General features: G+C 50.2%; 1 protein-coding gene across 1 annotated transcript in view; it reads right to left on the minus strand.

Moving 5' to 3' along the window:
- Positions 1–5,009: 5,009 nt before the first annotated feature.
- Positions 5,010–22,216, minus strand: part of DIPK2B (divergent protein kinase domain 2B) — a 42,182-nt gene continuing 24,975 nt past the window's right edge. The window contains exons 3-5 of the mRNA XM_047765462.1: positions 13,383–13,556; positions 9,192–9,480; positions 5,010–7,739 (exon numbers count right to left, since the gene is read on the minus strand). Of these exons, the coding sequence (XP_047621418.1) occupies positions 7,399–7,739; positions 9,192–9,480; positions 13,383–13,556 (804 nt within the window). The 3' untranslated portion in view covers positions 5,010–7,398. The remainder of the gene's footprint in view (positions 7,740–9,191; positions 9,481–13,382; positions 13,557–22,216) is intronic.

The following is a 22,216-nucleotide window of genomic DNA, read 5'->3' on the forward strand; positions in this document are numbered from 1 at the left end:
GCAAGGGCAGGGACCGAACCCGAAACCTCATGGTTCCTAGTCGGATTCGTTAACCACTGCGCCACGACGGGAACTCCTTTTCTATGTTTTTTCATTGGAATTCTACTCTAAGAAGAACTCTTGCCTCCCCCATTTGTTTATTTATATGTTTATTTTTATCTGGATGGTCGCTTAAGAATTGACTTTATTCTATGGGTTATAAGCCGTTATATCATTATTTATTTTATATTCAAAGTGTCCCCAATTTGGCTACTGGCAGCCCCTTCAAGCTGGCTCCTGTGTCTTTTTAACATGCCCCCAATTTTTTGAGCACCTCCCTCCTTTCTGGCAGCACAAGATTACTCCAGGTTCATCTTATACTGTCCCTGTTCTTAATCTTAGAATCAGCCACTCTTACCAAGGGCTCTTTTCTTTTACTGAAGAAACCAAGACCTAGGCACTAGGTCCTGGGGTGTCCCTGCTTAGAGGCCATCTCAGAGACAGAGCTAGGAAATATATTTCTTTCTTTCTCTCTTTCTCTCTCTCTCTCTCTTTCTTTCTTCCTTTCTTTCTTTATTTCTTTCTTTCTTTCAGAGCTAGGAAATATCTTTCTTTCTTCCTTTCTCTCTCTCTCTCTCTCTCTCTCCCCCTCCCTCCCTCCCTCTCTCTCTCTCTCTCTTTCTTTCTAGGCTGCACCGGCAGCATATGGAGGTTCCCAGGCTAGGGGTCGAATCAGAGCTGCAGCTGCCGGCCTACACCAGAGCCACAGCAACACCAGATCTGAGCCGCGTCTGCAACCTACACCACAGCTCACGGCAACGCTGGATCCTGAACCCACTGAGCGAGGCCAGGGATCGAACACGCAACCTCATGGTTCCTAGTCGGATTCGTTAACCACTGTGCCACGATGGGAACTCCTAGAGCACAATTTTTGTAGATGGTTCTTCTTTCCTCTCTCCTTTTAAACTGAGGTGAAATCCACATAATATAAAATTAGCCATTTGAAAGTGTGTTCGCAGTTCTTTTTGTTTTTAGTTTTATACCATGTAGTCAAAAGGCTTACTTTGGGAGTTCTCATCATGGTGCAGTGGAAACGAAACTGATTAGGAACCATGAGCTTGAGGGTTTGATCCCTGGCCTCGCTCAGTGGGTGAAGGATCCGGCGTTGCCGTGAGCTGTGGTGTAGGTCGCAGATGCACCTCGGATCCTGCGTTGCTGTGGCTGTGGTGTAGGCCGGCAGCTGTAGCTCCGATTGGACCCCTAGCCTGGGAACCTCCATATGCTGCAGATGCGGCCCTAAAAAGCAAAAAAAGAAAGTCTTACTTTCACGTTACTTAGATTATTTCCTCTGTGTAGCAATTTTACTCATTTGTGATTGAGTTGGGCCCATCTGTTATGGTTTGTATTTCATTTTAGTTCAACCTGTATCCTGTTTGACCTTCGTTATTTAGTTGTAGGTCAGGCGAGGCATTCCCATGGTTCTAAGAGTCAGGTTTGTGCAAAAAGGTAGACTCAGAAAAGATTCCCCCCTTCCTCATCCCCCCAGTCCCACCCCCATTCCTCTTTTTTTCCCCCACCCCATTGACACCCACCCCCTGTAGGTATCTCCTTAGCTTCTGGTGTATTCTTTATTCCACACACATGTATATTTTTTGCATCACAGGTGAACGGATACACAGATGTGTTATCTCTCTCTTTTTTTTTTTTTGATTGCACCTGCGTCATGTGGAGATTCCTGGGCCAGGGATCGAACCTGCGCCACAGCAGCCACCAGAGCCACAGCAGTGATGATGCCAGATCCTTAACCGCTAGGCCACCAGGGAACTCAATATTTCCTTCTTTCTTACATGAAAGGTAGCATCTGAGAAATACCCTTGTGTGCTTTGCTTTTTTTTTTCTCACGTCACTGTCAAACTACAAATCTTAATTTGTACTTAATTTGTCATCTTACAAATCAATTCCATATCAGCTCCGAGAGATCTCCTTTATTCGTTTGGAGGGCTGCACAGCACTCCGTTGTGTGGATGTACTGCAGTTCATTCAAACATTCTCTCATGTGAGGGCATTTAGGTTGTTTCCAGTATTTGCAATGACAAACAACACTGCAATAAATAAGCCCAACGCACTGCCTTTTGCTAGAGGAGCTGGCGCAGGATCTGCAGGCAGACCAACAAGTCTGCTGCCAGAGCCGCTGCTCCCTCTGTGCAGCTGCACCACCGCCACCACAGACAGCTCAAGCCTCAGACTATGCCCTGGTCACCCTAGTGGGCTGGGGGTGCTCCCTCTCCTCGTCTGCTTCTCTAAAGCCACTTGAACTGGTTGCTCAGCTCCCCTTGGCTGGCCTCTTCCTCTAGGTTGCCTTCTTGGAGGGTTATTCTATCTGCACATTTCGGGGGCCCCCTGTGTGGGTGTTGACCCACCCCTGCACAGCCCGCAGCTGCGACCGATTTTAAACAAGGACACAAAGAGCTGGGGACACACTGGAGTATGCCTGTGTGCACCTGAGTGCAGCTGTGCCAATATCTGTGGGCGACAGGCCTGGAGTGGGCAGAAAAGCCACATCACCACGCACAGGCAGGGAGCCTGGAGCTTTCGACGGGCCAAGATGGATACTTGGGGCGCCTGGATACTGAGTGTGAATGGACATCTCGAGGCCCCCCATGTGTCCTGCCTGAAGAGGATTCCCTTCTGAGCCTGAGGGAGGGCCAGGCTGGGCTGGCGAGTGCAGGGGCTGCCCAGCTGCCTTTCGTGATCAGCTCAGAGTCTGGATATGGGGAGGGAAGAGAAATGGCCCCAGTCGCAGACTATCTCGCAGCCTGCGGCAACCTGGAGGTTCCTCTGAGCGGGAGCAGAGTCTTGGGCCAGGGATCGGGGTCCCTCCCAAACGGCTGCAGCACTCACCTTGGCTGTAGGAGCACTTTCTGCCAGACAGCCCTCTGCTCCTTCCCTCCATTTACCATCAAATCTAGAATGCCCATGTGCGCCAGGCTCTTGAGAGACTGTATTTCTCCCCCCCTCCCTTTTTTATAGCTTTTTAAGGCTGCACCTGCAGCATACGGAGGTTCCCAGGCTAAGGGTTGAATCAGAGCTGCAGCTGCCGGCCTACACCACAGCCACAGCCACGCCAGATCCGGACCACATCTGCGACCTACAGCACAGCTCACGGCAACGCCGGATCCTTCACCCACTGAGCAAGGCATGGAACCCGCATCCTCACGGATCCAAGTAGGGTTCGTAACCCGCTGAGTCACAAATGGAACTCCAAGTGACAGTGTATTATTTAAACAGACCAATAACCCTGTGAGGGTAAATCTTTTTCTCACCATTTTATGGATGAAGAAAGTGAGATTCAGAGAGGTTAAGCAACCTGCCCAAGGTTACACAGTAACTGGCAGAGTCATGATTTGAAAGCAGGTCTGCCTGCTTCCAGGGCTCTAGATCTTTCCAAAATGAACACAAGTCCAACAAAGTATTTATTTTTACATCTCCGTTCAGGCTCATGCAATCAGTGACAGGCAGAAGTCAGATGCTATAGGGGAGGACTGGGAAAGCAGGAGACCTAAAAATTGGCATTTTGAACAAATTGCTGGGAGCAGCCTCCACATTCTGAAAAGCGGGACTTGACCACAGGGCTGTAGGGACACCGACCTGATAGCTGCCACCAGTGGAGTCTGTTCTATGTCCATTTCTTTGCCCCGGTGGTTATTAAGTAGTTTATATATCACCTTGGGTTCCACAGCTACTCCCCTTGGTTGTGCAGGTCAAGTGAGACCCCAGAAAACCCCAAGAACCCTCTACGTGGGGGTTAATTAGTCCTCTCAGGCACCCAGGGCTGGCTTTGTGAGCATGTGACCTATCCAGTCGCATGGGACCTGTGCTTAGTTTAAGGCACAGCTGGCCCCATCCTGCAATTCTCACATTTTCATTTTGCACTGGGCCCCACAAATTATGTAGCTAGTCCTGCAGCCAAAAGGACAGGGGCCAGTAAAACTCAGAAAAAAACACTCTAATGCCTCCAATCAGACTCCAGGGGACTGAGAATATGGTAAGACGATTTTTTTTTTTTTTGCCTTTTAGGGAGGGCCGTGCCTGTGGCATATGGAAGTTTCCAGGCTAGGAGTCGAATCAGAGATGCAGCTGCCGGCCTACACCACAGCCACAGCCACAACAGATCCGAGCCGTGTCTGTGACCTACACCACAGTTCACGGCCATGCTGGATCCTTAACCCACTGGGTGAGGCCAGGGAGCGAACCTGCATTCCCATGAATACTAGTCAGATTCCTTTCTGCTGAGCCATCAGGGGAACTCCCAGTGCAATGATTTTGTTCTGGCTGGCATCGTCTTGAGTGTGGATTCACTGCTCTCCTGGGTGTTGAAGGGAAGGATGCCATGCTTTGTCCACTCCAGCTGCTGTATCAGTACCACAGACTGGCTGGCTTATAAAGAACAAATATTTAGTTCTCACAGTTCCAGTGGCTGGGAAGTCCAAGACAGCCACACTGGCAGATTCACTATCTGGTGAGGTGAGAGTAATCTTCTTGGTTGATAGCCTGGACTGTCTTGCTGTGTCCTCACGTGGTGGAAAGAGTGGGCGAGCTCCCTGGAGTCTCTTTTATGAGGGCACTAACCCCATTCATGAGGGCCCCACCCACATGACCTAGTTACCTCCCAAAGTCTTTGCCTCCATACGCCATCACACTGGGGGTAAAGATTTCAATCTGTGAATTTTGTGGCGGACACAGTCTGGAGCACATGGTATATGAAGAACCCCGAACAAAAAAGGATTGAAGAACACTGCAGTTCCTGTCATGGCTCAGTGGTTGACGAATCTGACTAGGAACCATGAGGTCACGGGTTCGATCCCTGGCCTCGCTCTGTGAGTTCAGGATCCAGTGTTGCCGTGAGCTGTGGTGTATGTAGGTCGTAGATGTAGCTCGGATCCCATGTTGCGGTGGCTCTGGCATAGGCCGGCGGCTACAGCTCCCATTAGACCCCTAGCCTGGGAACCTCCATACGCTGCGGGTGTGGCCTTAGAAACGACAAGGAAGAAAAAAAAAAAAGGTTGAAGAACACGTTCTCAGCCCGATCATTTTCCGAGCACCTACCCTGTGCCCAGCCCTGTGCTGGCTGCCATGGGGAACACAAAGTGGCCCTGTGCCACTGCCATCCTCAGGGAGCTCCCAGCTGGCTGGGAAGGAGGGGCACAGATCTCTCTGGAATATCCTTGGGATAAGCCTCAAATGGGTGCAGACCTGGGGTTCAGGGGTACAGAGGTGGGATTTGGAGAGAGCTCGCTGTGGGGCTGGGCTGTTGGGAAAAGCTTCCTGTCAAGGGAGTGCTTGGGTCTTAAATGAGGCCTGGGACTTAGCAAGTGGAGGAACACAACCGTGCAAGCCTCATTCCCGGGTCTGGGTACATAACACACTCCTTCCTGGTGGGTCTGGCTTTTGAATCCATCACAAGAGACTGGAGTTGAGGAGTATTTCAAGTTGGGTTCTCTGGAAGCAGACACTGAGAGTTCAGAGTATGTGTTTGTTTCCTGTGGCTGCTGTAACAAATGACTCGGAAGTGAGGGTCTTAAAACAATAGAAATGTATCCGCTCAGAGACAGAGGAGGCAGAAGGTCTAAGATCAGTTTCACTGGACAAAAACAACTGGTTGGGAAGGGTGGTCAGTCCTCACCCTCCAGACCAAGCCAGGAGGCAACAGCTTCAAAGACTCTCAGGCAGCCCAAGCATGCCCTTCCAGAAGCTTGGCCTGGCAACCTCACTGTCATGGTTGCCCCGGAAGTAGTGCCTGGAGAGGTCAAAAGGGAAGCCCCAACAGCAACGTAGTGTACCACAAAATATGACTTTTCTTGGCTCATCTTTAAATGTGAGTGAAGAGACCAGAACCGGGCAGGATGGAGGCTGAAGGGGAAGGCAAGAGGAGCCTGGACTGGTAGCAGGAGTTCTAGAACTATCCCAGCAAACCGCTTTTCCTCCCTGGGCCTCAGTTTCCCCTGTCAGCAGCATGAAGCCTGTTAAGCCAGGCATTCTGACCTTATAGGTGGTGATTCAGAGGTAGAAAAGAGGGGGCCAACTGAGAGGGCCCTGGGCGGGTAGAGCTGGCAGGGAGGCTGGGTGAAGGTCCAAGGAGCCCCCACTTCATGTTTGAGGGGCCCAGACGGGAGTTTACATGGAGACCCACTTACCACATGGCTCACTATTTGGAAAGTCCCAAACAAACACACTGCTGAATAAAATATATTCTGTTGGCTGACCTTGAAAAAAAAAATTTTTAGAATGACCTCTAAGGCCAAGATTGAATGAAAATTCTCAGACTCCTTAGAGTCCTGCCCTGGAGGCCGTGTGGAGAGAGCTGGCCCTGGTCCCCAGCTGTGGCTATAGCGAGAATGTTCTACTCACAGACCTCCTGCTCCAGGGAGCAGAGCTGGCTAAATGCCCCGCAGGGTGCTTTGAAATCTGGCTTTGTGGCTGGTGGGGCTGAGGCCACGCTTCCCCCCTGGCTGGTCCCTGAGGCAGGAATACAGGGGCCATGTATTCTTGGTTCCTCTGCTGGCTGGCTTTGCCTCAAGGACACGCTGATGGACTTGGGTTGCCTGGACGGCAGTCTAGGATGCTCGCACCTGACCTCCTCATCCTCACTCGGGGGGTCAGGCAGGCTCGTATGGAGCTTCCAGGCGGCCCTGGCTCCTTTCTCCCTCCCTTCCACGCAAGCATCCTCCTTCATACAATCCTTGCCCATTTAATCCTGTCCTGACACCTGCCTCTCAGCCCCGCCCCGTCCTCCCATCTTCCCTTTTTACTCCTGACTCCTTCCCACACCATGAAATGTCTCTGGGCACCCCTGGAACAGAGGTACCTTCTGTCCGTGTGTTCCCTTGATCTGTAGTCTCCTCACCCCATGGCGTGTGTGGGGAGCGGGGCAGGGCAAGGGCGCAGGAGTAGGAAGGGGCGCTCCCCTTGTCCAAGGCTAACATGCTACTGGCCAGGGGCCTCACCTTCCTGCAGTCTTTCCTCCATGCCAGCCTTCTGAATTCCCCAGGCTCTGTCTCATTGGCCCTGCCTGGGCATGCTTCTGGAACATTCTCTGTAACTACCTGGGCTGGGAGGAGTCAGAATGGATTCCTGACCGTTCACATCTCTGTCTTGTTTCATTAACTCAAGAGTCTGGTGCTGAAGAGAGAAAACAGAGGCTCAACAAGGCCGAGGGGCCACACCCCAGTCCGCCGATGCCCCACCGTGAGCTCTTCCGTGACGGCCCAGCCAGGGCTGGGGGTGGGATGGGGGTCACGCCACCCTATCGATGGGGTGTTCCTCCATCCCTGGGAAAGGAACGGGCCCTTCTCCCCACGTCTAAAAGGGCGCTGCAATGGGAGGCCAAGGATGTGGTCCCCCCGAGGCCAGCAAGACGCCTCAGAACTTCTCATTATACTTGCAGTCCGGGTAGCGGTAGGCAAATCTGGGGTCGCAGGTTCTCAGGGGCCTCAAGATGTCCTTCAGCCGGCTGGCGGCCCCCAGGACCTCGGGGTCTGGCCGGGCCCCCTCCCCACAATGAGCGAGCGCGGCGTCTATCTCCTCCTGCACCGGGGACGGGAACTTGGCCCGGAGAAGGGCGGGCAGCACCTGCCCGCACACCAGCACCAGGCTCTGCTTCTCGGGGATGGCGTCGCAGGAGGGCAGCTCAGCCTGGCAGCCAGAGACCAGGCAGCTAAAGATGTCTTTACTCTCTCCTGTCCGGGCGGCTTCTTGGCTGCCTGCAAGAGAGACGGAGGCTATTACACGCCCTACGGCCTGAGTCCCCCCCCCCCCCCCCCCACGAATTAGACTGGCTGGGCAAAGGGCTTCAGGTGGCCAACCCCTCCGGCCACCAGGAGGTTGAGGGCTCAGGAACACCAGGGCCCCTGCTGAGAACCTGGGAGGGGTGAGGCTGGGGGCAGGGGTCTCTCTGCTCCAACGAGATGAGGCCTGGGCATGGAAGTTTCCAGAACTCGGGCTTCAAATTGTAGGGCTCACAGGTGTATGGTGATGCTCCCAAGATTATGACTGATTTACAGAACTCAAGTAAGTCCCAGGACGGGTTTCATTTGCCCCTTTTAAATACAAAGTTGGGGGAAAGACCAAGCCGTCCAGGACGTGAATTCAACCGGTGGTCGTGGGCCTGACGTTCAGTGGCTTACATGTCCCGAATACTCTAGAATCAGCCCCATTTCTTCTAATGTGACTCTTCGTACTAAAGGCAAATCAGGAAATGAGTTAAGTGTGGGCTAATGGGCCTTTCTTTGTAGGCCTTCTCACATGAACAGAATCAGAAATCGGAGGTTAAAACCCTCGGTCTTATTATTGGGCTCGGAAAAATCTGGTTCCCAGCAGAGACTGGGATGTTTGAAGGGTTCTAGAACCCTGGATGAGCCCGTGCACACCGTGAGAAACATGATTCGCTCATACACCCTGTTTGGTGCCATGCTTTTCCAATTTGAAAACTTAATAAAAAGCCCAGGTGCCCAAAGGGATTGTGAAATGTGCCAGTGAATCAGCCAGATGGTTCAGATAAAGGCTAAAAGCATTGGATGAGAAAGGCTCTAGGAGTTCCCGTCATGGCTCAGTGGTTAACAAATCCGTCTAGGAACCACGAGGTTGCGGGTTCAATCCCTGGCCTCGCTCAGTGGGTTAAGGATCCAGCGTTGCTGTGACCTGTGGTGTAGGTCGCAGACGTAGCTCGGATCCTGAGTTGCTGTGGCTCTGGCGTAGTCCAGCAGCTGTGGCTCCGATTCAACCCCTAGCCTGCGAACCTCCATGTGCCTTGGCTGTGGCCCCAAAAAGACCAAAAAAAAAAAAAAAGAAAGAAAGAAAGGCTCTGATGATGGGGGAGATGGTTCTGGGCGTGGCCGTGTGTGAGGAGGGACAGCGCAGGTCCCTGAGCCCCACAGACCCAATCGGCAGCAGCAGTGCCCCAGGAGGGTGGAGTTGGGGCCGGGCCATGAGGCAAAATGCCCCCTCCCCTGGCCATGGACAAGGTCAAGTTCAGTTCTCCTTGGGAGCAGAGACTCAACAGGGCGAGAGGGGCAGTTTACAAGACAGCCAACAGCCCCCGAACTCGGGCTGACTACACGTGCAGACCCGCAAGGCCCAGGAGTGCCACCCCCTGTCACCCCTCCCTAGCTCCTGTTCCCCTGTGACAGCTGCTTGGCCAGGCCCATGCTGGGTACCTTCCTGCCTGTCGATGACGCCCAGCGTGCTGGCATCTCGGATGAACAGATGCCCGTTGTTGAAGATGCCAAACATGCTGGCGTCCACGTGGGTGAAGTAGAAGAAGTAGTTCAGATCGTTGCTCCTTAGAGACTCCAGGACGCCCAGGAGCTGGTAGGCTAGGTCGGCCGCCTGGTCAGGGGGTGCACCATAGAACTCCTGGAGCGGGCTGGTGCTGGTGCTCACCAGAAATCGGCCACAGGAGCCCAGGTACTTGGGCAGCGGCCAGCCCTCGGCGCCCGGGAAGATCTGCCAAGCCGAGCAGAGGAGGCATTAGAGGATTAGAGAGGAAAACTCCTGGAGGCAGTGCTCTGACTCCCACCAGGAGCAGACAGAGAGATCAGCCTTACACAGGCACCCCCCGTCCCAAGACACTCCAGCAAAGCATCCCTTAAACCTCGTTCACCCCTCCTGGAGCACGGCGATACCCTCCTCCCCCACCTCCACCCCCACTGCCTTTTAATTCTGTTATTTATTTATTTATTGTCTTTTTAGGGCCACACCCGTGGCATATGGAGGTTCCCAGGCTAGGGGTCCAATCGGAGCTGTAGCCGCCGGCCTACACCACAGCCACAGCCACGTGGGATCCGAGCCGCGTCTGCCACCTACACCACAGCTCACGGCAACGCCGGATCGTTCACCCACGGAGCGAGGCCAGGGAGCCAACAGGCATCCTCATGGAGGATACTAGTCTGGTTCTTAACCCACTGAACCACAGCAGGAGCTCCCTAGTTCTATTATTGGTGGAAGGATTTGGGAAAAGCAGCTCTTCTTTCCATAGTGAGGACTGCATTTCAACAGAGTTGCTGTGAACAGAATGCCAACGCGCTTGCCACGATTTTTTAGAGGGTGTTCAGGCTGCAGGAGAATGTTTTTCAGAGTTGTAGAGTTGAAAAGACAGAACGAGCATTTCCGATTTCACAGCTATCACTGCTTAGAAAGAGGCTATGGGGAGGAAAAAAGAGAGGCAACGTCAAGTTGATTTAAAGAAAAATATTTTTAAAAATAACGATGCAGGCACTAGGTTCTGGGATGGGGCCCAAATCATGAAGGTGACCCTTGAGTGACTCAAATTTTAGGAACCACTGCACTGGCCCCGGGCGAATCTGCCTGGCTGGGGTAAGTCCACACTCACAGAGGCTGCTCCCCAACTAACTGGAACGTTCGACAGCCTCACACTTATCTAGGGAAGCACACAGCCCCAGCCAGTCTCCTCCGTCTCCCTGTAAGAGTGCCAGGAGGCTGGGACTGGCATATACCCACTACTATATATAAAACAGATAACCAACAAGGACCTACTACATAGCTCAGGGCACTCTTCTCAATACCTTGTAATGATCTCTAATGGAAAAGAATCTGAAAGAGAATATGTATCGATGCACAACGGAATCATCTTGTTGTATACTTGAAAGTAACACAACAGGACTTTCCATCGTGGCTCAGCGGAAATGAATCTGACTTGCATCCATGAGGACACAGGCTCCATCCCTGGCCGTGGTCAGTGGGTGAAGAATCTGGCACTGCCGTGAGCTGTGGGGTAGGCTGCAGATGTGGCTCGGATCCTACGTGGCTGTGGCTGTGGGGTAGACCGGCAGCCGCAGCTCCGACTGGACCCCTAGCCTGGGAACCTCCATATGCCGTGGGTGTGGCCCTAAAAAGACAAAAGAAAGAAAGAAAGAAACACAGCATTGCAAGTTAACTGTACCTCAATTTTAAAAAGAGAGAGAGAGGAGGGAATCCTGGCCTTTTTTTTTTTTTTTTGGACTATTGAGGCAGCTCTATCTAGAATGTTTCTTTAAACAATGGGAGAAATGACAGAAGCTATAAATACTTAGCGCGCTTTTTTTTTTTTTCCCCTAATTTTCCTTCTTCAAAAAATGAACTCATCCCAAATGAGATCCTGCTGTGTAGCACTGGGACCTCTATCTGGCCACTTCTGATGGAGAAAAAAGAATGCATACATGTATGTGTGACTGGGTCACCTTGCTGTACAGTAGAAAACTGACAGAACACTGTAAACCAGCTATGATGGAAAAAATTGAAATTAACAAAAAAGAAAAAAGAACTCATGCCCTCTTCTGATGATTTTCTGTGGCCCTCTCCATTTCAGCCCACTGACCATGTTCTGAAGACCCTTTTCTTATTTGCCCCACCCACCGGGACCTCTCCCACTGTGAGCCCGGGAGGGCGGCCCAGGGCCCCCCAGCGATGTCTAAATGTGTGGCCAAGGAGCCATCCCTAGGTTGGGGGCAGATCCACGCCATGCCCTTCCTGGAAGTGGCCAGGTCGCTGGCCTTGGCTCCTAAAGGTAGGACAATGGGAGGAGAAGGCCTCCGTGGGTGCAGGACAACCAGCGATTCCTCCTCCTGCTCCAGGATTGAAAATGCCAACGTTACTAGGCAGCTATTCACAGAAAGAGCTTGGACCCCTGAGGTCAGGCAGCTCGGGGTCTGGATTCCATCACTGACACTGGCTAGGGGACTGCGACCAAGTCCTTCACAGCTCTGAGCTCCACTGACTTTGTCTGCAAAAGGGGACAATAATAATAGTCCTGTGGGGTTGTCGAGTTGTCGTGAGCATTCAGTGAGGTGATGATGTGAAAATGCAGCGCAATGCCTGGTACATAGCAGGTGCTCAAGAAATGAGTTGTTAATTTGTACTCAGCCATGATGCCTTTGGCCAATAATATAAAATTAATACCTTCTACTAAAAGAATATATAATCATCTACTATATAGCATAAATAATCAAAATAAATATAACAATGCCTTAGATCATAATTACAATGTACTGTATTATAAACCATTGGAATAAAATATATTCTAAATAATTAGAATAAAATATATTAAAATAATATAGTTATATGTCATTAGAATAAAATATATTATAAATTATTAGAATAAATATAAATATATCATAATTATTCTAATATATTAGAAATAATTATGCTATAGTTCATAACAGTAATAATTATTCTTAACTGCTGTCGCGTGGCTTCTTCCTCCTCCACCTCCTCCTCTATTTGCACCTTCTCTCTCCTTGGCCCCTCCGGTCTCCTCTTTCCCTCTCTCTCCTCTCCCTCCTCCTCTTATTCCTCTTCCTCCTTCATCTCCTCTCCTTTCTCTTGCTCCCTCCTCCTTTCTCTGATCCACCAACCCACTTCCTAGTTTCCTTTGTGCCCGTTAAATACATGTCCAGACTCTTGGGAATCTGGGAGACATGGGTGTGCTGGTGTCCGTGCCCCATAAACACCTGTGGACGTGTTAAGGGGCTGTCTCTACCGCTGGACTGGAAGCTGCATGAGGGCAGGTTCCCCGCCTGTCTTGTTGACCAGTGTGTCCTCAAGTTCTAGTGCATCCTTACTCCTTTTGTAGTGGGAGGGGGCCACTGGCTCCCTGATCAAAGGGAAGGAGAGGTGCGCGCGCATGCATAGTTCTCTAGTCATGTAGCATAGCCTGGTATCCATGAACGCGGGCGCATCTATAGTTGTCTGCCGAAAATGTAGAGTGTACCTGCTAAGGGGGACAAAGAAACTTAGATGTCGCGGGAAAACAAGAGGGGTATATAAGGCGTCCCCTGCGCTGTGTTCGGGGCTCAGCCTCTGGATACTAATCCACTGAGCCAGTGCCTGGCTGGAATAAACGCTGCTTCCTGGTAAAAAGCCTTGATGTCTGGTTTCTCTGCACAGAAGTCCCACTTACAAGTTGGCCATTTCCTTACTGATGGACATTTCAGTTACTTCCATTTTTCTCTCCTTTCCAAGCGCAGCTGCACAGCACATCTCTGAGGGAGTCATTCGTTGGTTATTTCGCCACCTCCTGAGCTTGCTCACATTTTGCTGATCTTTGAGGCACCTGGGCAAAGTTGCCCTCTTTCCCAAAGTCCTTCAGGGCTGTCTCTGGCAGGGACAGTGGCCATTCCCCTCCGGCCCCCTCCCCAGCTCCCACACCTCTTTCCTCTGCCGCGACCACAGCACTTCCCCCCTGCAGAAGCCAACACGTAATTACCAAATGCCACGAAGGTACGAAGGTGGGCTGGTGGCCCCCAGGTGTGCAGGGGAAGGGAGCGAGAGCTCAACCCAGGGCCCGCCCCCTTGGAGTCCGACGTGAATCGCCCCCCTGGACGGGCTTTCCGGGGGTCGCTGCTTCGTACCTGTAGGAGGATGGGATGTGCGTTGACAGCCAGCGTGTAGAGGAGACGCAGCTTGTCGCGGTCGGTGAAGTGGTCCATGAAGATGCTGCCGGCGTCAGCCACCTCCGCGTAGCGCCGGACCACGCGGTCCAGGAGTCGCTGTGATGGGCAGCGCAAGAGAGGGCTGGGCAGGCCCTGCAGGGGGGAGTGGGAGAGACCCTGTGAGAAGGAAAGGGCGCTGAGGGCTCACGGCGGGCAGGCAGGACCTGCTGGTGGGCTGAGATCCCACTACTGGGGAGCCAAGGGGAGAGATGGGGGTGGGGGGTGGAGAGATCTGAGCAGGCTATGTGGGAGGGGCATAGGGTGGGATGGGGTGGGATGCGGTGGGAGGGGGAGGCCAGGGGGCGCCCAGGAGAAGGGACTGAGCCGTCCATCCTGGGGTCAGCGTAGGAAAGCACTGGACAGGCAGCACGCCCCCAGCAGTCAGTTGGCGCTTTGGGCCCCCTCCCTCCCACCCCACCCGCCTCGTGTCTCCACCGCATTCTGTAGCTGGGGAATTGGAAGCTTGCAGAGTGTAGATAACCAGCGGAAGATTCAGGATTTGAACCTGTTATGAACTGCGTTTTTGCCCTCCACCCCCCCAGTTCATATGTTGAAACTCTGAGCTCCAAAGGTGAGGGCGTTAGGAGGCGGGGCTTTGGGGAGGTAATGGGGTCCTGGGCGCGGAGCCCTCGTGAATGGAATTAGTGTCCTTGTAAGAAGAGGCATGAATGAGAGAGCTTGCTTCCTCTCTCTTCTCCATCCGTGCGGAGACCAGGAGGAGACGGCTGGCTGCGAACCTGGAAGAAAGCCTTGACCAGGAACCAACGGGGCTGGCACCTTGATCTTGGACTTCCCAGCCTCCAGAACTGTGAGAAACAGACTTCAGTTTTTAACCCACCCAGTCCACGGATTTCTGTGACGGCAGCTGGAGCTGACTAAGGCAGAACCCGATCTGACAGATTCTTTTTTTTTTTTTTTTTTTTGCTATTTCTTGGGCCGCTCCTGCGGCATATGGAGGTTCCCAGGCTAGGGGTCTAATAGGAGCTGTGGCCGCCAGCCTACGCCAGAGCCACAGCAACGCAGGATCGGAGCCGCGTCTGCAACCTACACCACAGCTCACGGCAACGCCGGATCGTTAACCCACTGAGCAAGGGCAGGGACCGAACCCGCAACCTCATGGTTCCTAGTCGGATTCGTTAACCACTGTGCCACGACGGGAACTCCTGACAGATTCTAATAGATTCTTCTATCCATGCTTTGTCCCCTGCAATAGGTCCTGCCCCTCCCTCCCCGATCCCTGTAAGCTCCCTGGGTGGAGGCCAGAGATGATTCCAAGCTATGGGAACATCTCGTTGCTTCCGACAGTCTTTTCCTACACAGCCTGAAATGCGGGTATTAGAGAGAATTATTGCTGGGGCAGCGGTGGTGGGAAGGAAAGTAATTTCGTCTTCTCTTTTCCAAGAGCCAACTTTTTTTTTGGCTGTGCCCATGGCATGCAGAAGTTTCCAGGCCAGGGATCGAACCCACGCCGTAGCAATGACAATGCCGGAGTTTTAACCCGCTGTACCACCAGGGAACTCCCTTAAAAGCCGACTTTGAAATGAAAGCACCTGTGGGAGAGGAAGGACTCTACTTGGCTGCGACGACAATAATAGGTCATAATTATTGAGTGCTTATTATCCAACAGGGGCTGTTCTAAGCCCCTCACAGGTAGTGTGTTCTTTCATTTCCTTGCCCAGGAGCATAATGAGGTAGGTACAATTATTGCTCCTATTTTAAAGATGGCAATACTGAGATTTAGAGAGACTGAATTGCTCCAGGTCACACATACTGACTCTTTGAACTCAGGCAACATACCAGGTCATTGGTAAGTAGATGGAGCCACTCAGGACCTGCATCCTTATCTTTTTTGGTGGTTTTTTGGCTGCCCCATGGCACATGGGGTTCCGGGCCAGGGATCAGATCTGAGCTGCAGTTGTGACCTATGTGCAGCTGAGGCAATGCCAGATCCTTTTAACCCACTCGGCTGGGCAGGGATTGAAGTGCATCCTAGTGCACTGCAGAGACACCACCGATGCTGTGGTGCCACAGCAGGAACTCCTACGGTCCTTATCTTTCCTGGGGTTGTAACCCTGCAGTTGGGTGAGCTCAGGGCGCTCATTCTTTCACCCACCAGTGTTTGCAGAGCCTCTACCAAGGACCAGGTTGAATTCTAGGCACTGCGGATGCAAGAGGGGACCACAACAGGGCCTGCCCTTTCAGGCCTGTCCGGTGGAGGACACCATTGAGTGCCCGGCCATTAGGATGCAGTACAGGGAGAGCTGTGACTGGTGTTTGATCCAGGAACGCAGGACCCGAGCCTCTTCTGCAACCTACGCCACAGCTCACGGCCACGCCAGATCCTTAACCCACTGAGCGAGGCCAGGGATAGAAACCGCAACCTCATGGTTCCTAGTCGGAATCATTAACCACTGAGCCACGACGGGAACTCCCCATTGTTCCGATTTTAAAAGAAATCAGAACATTTTTGTGGGCTCCACAAAGGCTTCTCGGGAGACAGGGAAGTCTACATGGAGGCCTGAAGCAAGGGTAGAGTGAGGTTGCCAAGTGGGTGGGAGGGCATCTGTGCAAAAACCTTAGTGACTTTGGAGTTCCCTTGTGGTGCAGTGAGTTAAGGATCTGGCATGGTCACTGCAGCGACTTGGCTCACTGCTGTGGCGTGGGTTCGATCCCTGGCCTGGGAACTTTTGCATGCCATGGGTGCAGCCAAAAGCAAAACAAAAGAACAATAACAAAAAACCTTAGTGATGCATATGGCTGCCCAGAATAAAGATTCCCTTCTCAGCTCCCTTTGCAGCTAGGTGTGGTAACATGATGAGGTACTGGCCAATGAAATATAAGTAGAAATTTCTGAGAAAGATCCTTAAAGGGAGCGGGTGTACATCCTTCTTCACTCCGTCTTCCTTCCTGACTGGAATGTGGAAGTGATGGCTGTGCCTGGGCAGCCATTTTGGACCAGGACACGCTAAGGATTGTGGAGCAGAAAAATGGAAGTAGCCTGGATCCCTGACACTTACACAGCCACTCGATCAGCCCCAGGCAGCTATGTATCAGCTTCTGTTATGTAAAAGTGAAGTATATTTTGATCTTTAAGCCATGGTTACTGGGATTTCTTGTCACATGCAGCTGAACTTAATCCTAAATGCCACAGAAGGAGTGAGTGGAGGCAGGAAGGTCAGTTAAGAAGATGCAATGGTTCAGGAGTTCCTCTCGTGGTGCAGCGGAAACGAATCTGACTAGGAACCATGAGGTTGTGGTTTGATCCCTGGCCTCGCTCAGTGGGTTAAGGATCTGGCGTTGCCATAAGCTGTGGTGTAGGTCGCAGATGCGGCTCGGATCCCGCATTGCTGTGGCTGTGGCGTAGGCTGGCAGCTGTAGCTCTGATTCAACCCCTAGCCTAGACTGGGAACCTCCATATGCCATGGGTTCGGCCCTAAAAAGCAATAATAAAATAAAATAAAGAAGGAGAAGAAGATGCAATGGTTCAGATGTGGGAGATAAGAGAATGAAAACTCTAAAGATGTTTGTAGGTAGTAGAATCTACAAGTCTTGGTGATCAGCTAAATGGGGGAGGGGGAGCCAAGGGAAAGAGAGGAGCCGGAGCTGGTACACAACATAAGGGTGGACACCAGAGGTATCACTTGCTAGGGTGATCTTAAAGTGCGCTCAAGGTTCCTTAAAAAACTAAACGTAAAACTACCATATAATCCAGCCATCCCACTCCTGGGCATATAGCCAGAGAAAACTACAATTAAAAATGATACATGCACTCCAATGTTCATTGCAGCACTGTTTATAATAGCCAAGACATGGAAGCAACCTCAATGTCTGTCGACAGAGGAATGGATAAAGATGTGGTCCATATATACAGTGGAATACTATTCAGCCATAAAAAAGATGAAATAATGCCATTTGCAGAAACATGGATGGACCTAGAGATCACTTATATGTGGAATCTAATAAAAATGATACAAAAGAACTTATTTAAAAAACAGAAACAAACTCACAGATTTCAAACCCCACCTTATGGTTACCAGAGGCGAAACTGTTGGGGGAAGGGAAGAATTGGGAGGGTGGGAATAACATATTCACACTAGTGTATAAAGGAGATGATTAGGAGCTCCTGTCGTGGCTCAGTGGTTAAGGAATCCGACTAGGAACCATGAGGTTGCAGGTTCGATCCCTGGCCTTGCTCAGTGGGTTAAGGATCCGGCGTTGCCGTGAGCTGTGGTGTGGGTCGAAGACGTGGCTTGGATCCCGTGTTGCTGTGGCTGTGGTGTAGGCTGGTGGCTATAGCTCCGATTCGACCCCTAGCCTGGGAACCTTCATATGCCGTGGGAGCGGCCCTAGAAAACACATACACACAAAAAGTAGATGATTAACGAGAACCTACTGTATAGCACAGGGAAATCTACCTGATAGTTTGTAATAGCCTATGTGGGAAAAGAGAATGGATGTATTTATGTGTATGACTGAATCACTTTATTGTACACCTGAAACTAATACAACATTGTAAATCACCTATATTCCAATAAAATAAAATTTAAAAAAGCATGTTCACCAGATAGGGACTCCCAGACATTGAAAAACTTATGGTCTCCAGAGTTGGGGGGTGGAGCATGAGCTGGGGCTGTGGGATGGAAATCCTGTGAAATTGGATTGTGATGATCATTATACAACTACAGATGTGATCAATTCATTGGAGTAGTTAAAAAAAATAAAAATAAAAATAAAAAAGCATGTTCACAAATTCTTTGACACCCCTCTCATCAAGGGCGGAGTCTACTTCCCCTCCCCTGGAGTATGCACAGGCTTTGGTGACTCATTTCTAGTGACTGAAATGCTTATGGGAAGGCTGCTGTAAGAGGGCTGAGCCTCAGCTATAAAAGGAGATACGGCTTCTACTTGGCTTGCTCTTGTTCCCAGCCACCATGCTGTAAAGAAGCCCAGGCCACATGGAAAGAAGTCACGATGGCTCGCCCTCACCCAGCTGAGTCCCTGTTTTACAGCGGCTTCAACTTGCTGGCCATGTGACTGAGCCATTTCCAAGAGGGCTCCTCCAAGCGCAGCATCGAACCACACCAGCTGACGCCACACGCAGGTTGGTGAGCCTTCCTTACAGAGCCCCGCCCAAACTGAATATGCATGAGTAAAGTTGACAACTATTGTTGTTTTTAAACCTCTAAGTTTTGAGGGGGTTTGTTACACAAATGTGTGTGTGTGTGTGTGTGTGTGTGTATATATATATATATATATATATATATATAATTTTTTTTTTTAAGGAGGTTCCCAGGCTAGGGGTCAAATTGGAGCTGCAGCTGCCAGCCTACACCACACTCACAGCAATGCAGGATCTGAGCCACGTCTGCAACCTACACCACATCTCACGGCAACGCCGGATCCTTCACCTGCTGAGAAAGGCCAGGGATCGAACTTGCATCCTCACGGATCGTAGTCAGGTTCGTTATCACTGAGCCACACTGGGAACTCCCTCCGTCTATTTCTGTTTGGTATGCGCTGGCCAAGTGCAAGGCCACAGTGTTACTGGCCGATGGCAAACAGACTCGGGAAACCAAACATTGCCAATAAAATAAAGATTGATTTCAAAACCAAATACATACTTTTGGGGGATTTCTCATTGCTTTGGCATTTCTACATCACTACTCCTTTCCGTACACAGGGGCTGCAGCACCAACTCATCATCTCCCGATGAAATGCCAGAGGAAAATCAAAACCAGGCCTTGTGTTGCCCCCTCCCCTTCTCATGCCATTTCCTCAGCCTTGCACTTCCTGCCAGCTGCCACCCCTAGGGAACCAGCCAGCCAGTCAAGGTTGGCGTGGCGCTTGTGCCCGGGCTTTTGTTCGGCCGCACTGTCACGAACCCGGGGTGTCCGTGCTGCGTGGTACTGACAGTGGGGGTCACGCTTGTCCACCACGATCCTTGACAGTCCGTAAAACAGTCAGTGAAATGTAGTGAGTGTGTCATGGTGATGGTGCGTTTTACGTGTCTACGTGGTTAGGCTATGGTGCCCGCTTATTCAATCAAACGCTAGGTGTTGCTGGGACGATGTTGGGTAGGGGTGGTTAACACGGGCAGACCGCTGACTTCTAGTAAAGGAGATGATGTTTGATAATGTGGGTGCTCCTGACCCAAGAGGCTGAAAGGCCTTAACAAGCAAAACTAAAGTGTCCCCGAGGAAGCAGAAATTCTACCCGTGGACCGTAATGTCAGGTCCTGCGCAAGCCTCCTGGCTTGTCCTATGGATTTTGGAACTTGCCAGGCCCTCAATCTCATAAGCCAATTCCTTGAAATAAATATGTTTTGACATATGCTTATAATATATATATAATATGATATATGTTACATATAATACATATTATACTACATATAATTATTATACTATTAATATTATAGTATTGTATATTATGTAGTATAATATATATTTATATTAATTTACACTCTATTAATATTGGTCACCAAATTATCAGTATTGTGTATTTTATTATATTTATCTTCATCCAACATATATATCGCATTTATATAACGTATACCAACACATATCATACACTGGTGCCAAGGGAAAAGCACTCGCTCTTGGCGGAAATGACAGTGACTTTGACGGAAATCTAGATTTCCTTTCACTTTTGAAGCTTCCAGTGAAATCTGAGTACACAGGAAGGAACTTCCCCAAGGAGTCGTTTGACCTTTGGCTGGCTTTTATCCATATCCTCACGTGTGTTTGCTCAGAAAACATCCCCAGCCATCGACAGTGCCCTTGTATAAGGGTTCTTACCAGAACGGAAGCATGAAAGGTAAATTGTCTAGACAAATGCTTTTGTGCCTCCGATGCAGGTACTTAAAAAGTTAACAGAGCTATGCTTGTTGTTCCTGCCTAGAAGCTAGAGATAAGTGCGTCCAAGAGAGCAGGAAGGGGGTTTCCTTAGAGCGGACCACACTTTAGAAGTTACGTGGATCTTCCATAATCTTGCCAGAATTGCCTTAGCCCTTCTCAGGTTCCATGCCATGGGTGAGATCTGCCCTGCCTGAAGGTCCCGTTGGAAGTGGAAGAGGGCAGCAGGGCTGATACGGACGCCTCTGCAGTGACCACTATTTGGAAATACGGTTGGCATGACCCACTTGGGGAAAGGAGGGTGACGCTTGCCAGAAGTGCTAAGGGTCAGGCCACATGGCAAGCCTTTTTCACAGACATAATCTAGGCAGACACAAGGTCTTAAAGCCTTTAGTTCTCTTTGCTCTGTGATGCTGCTGGAAGTTTAAAGTGATTGATTTTTAAAAAGCGTCAACAATTTGTGGAAAATGCGGTGACCTTAATTCTGGCAGCTGGTGCTAGCCAATGTGAATGGGAGGCTGCATTATCAAGGGATCTAGTAAAATTCTCCCATTTTCCAGATGAGAATATTGAGGCACAGACCAGGAAAGGGAGGTGCCTTGTTAGGGATCCTGCTGTTTATTGGAGCATATTATCCTCAAGCTCTTTTCCCATATGAATCATCCCACTTGGTTCTGGATGACTTTTGGCCATTTCCCCAAAGCACATTCTACTCAAAAGGCAAAGATTTATGAAGCAACTTGTGTCCATCAACACAGAGGAATGGATAAAGAAGCTGTGGTATATACATATAATGGAATACTACTCAGCCATAAAACGAGAATGAAATGTTGCCATTTGCAGCAACACGGATGGACTTGGAGGGCACTATGCTAAGTGAATAAGTCAGAGAGAAAAGGACAAAATACTGGACATTTTATCACTTACATGTGGAATCTAAAAAATACAACTAACTAATGAATATAACAAAAAAGAAAGAGACTCACAGATATAGAGAAAAAAACTAGTGGTTACCAGTGGGGAGGGGCAAGGGGGAGGGACAGTATAGAGGCAGGGGCTTAAGAGGTACGAACCATTAGGTATAAAATAAGCTACAAGGATAGCTTGTACAACTTGGGGAATGTAGCCAATATTTGATAATAATAACTATAAATGGAATATAATCTTTACCAATTACGAGGCACTCTATTGTACCCCTGAAACTTAAATAATCGTCTACGTCAGCTCTACTTCAATAAAAAATGATAGAAAAAAGAAAGTTAAAGGTTTACCACCACTGAATACACTTGTTCTGCTGGAAATAAATGTGTAAAAGAAAGACACTAGCTGTTTTTAAAAAGAAAATCTAAGACAAGAAGTGAGGACGCGCCCCCCCCTTTTTTTTTTTTTGCTTTTTGCTATTTCTTTGGGCCGCTCCCACAGCATATGGAGGTTCCCAGGCCAGGGGTCGAATCAGAGCTGTAGCCACCGGCCTACGCCAGAGCCACAGCAATTCGGGATCCGAGTTGCGTCTGCGACCTGCACCACAGCTCACGGCAACGCCGGATCGTTAACCCACTGAGCAAGGGCAGGGACCGAACACACAACCTCATGGTTCCTAGTCGGATTCGTTAACCACTGCACCATGACAGGAACTCCCAGAGGATGCCTTTTAAGATCAGCAATTCGGGGTCACACTGCTAACTGAAGGCACAGTTTGATCCGAGAAAGCAACTTTCTTTCCAAGGATATAGACAACGGACTAACGAAGAGAATTGATTTTCATTTCTCAGATAGAATTTGTTCGTTTGTTCTAAGGTTTTAAGGAACATAAAAATAAGGAAAATAAAATGACGTTTGGAGAGTTCTCCTTATGGCACACCAGAAACGAATCCGGCTAGGATCCATGAGGATGTGGGTTCG

The sequence above is a fragment of the Phacochoerus africanus genome, chromosome X (assembly GCF_016906955.1).
Source record: "Phacochoerus africanus isolate WHEZ1 chromosome X, ROS_Pafr_v1, whole genome shotgun sequence".
Classification (NCBI taxonomy): Eukaryota; Metazoa; Chordata; class Mammalia; order Artiodactyla; family Suidae; genus Phacochoerus; species Phacochoerus africanus.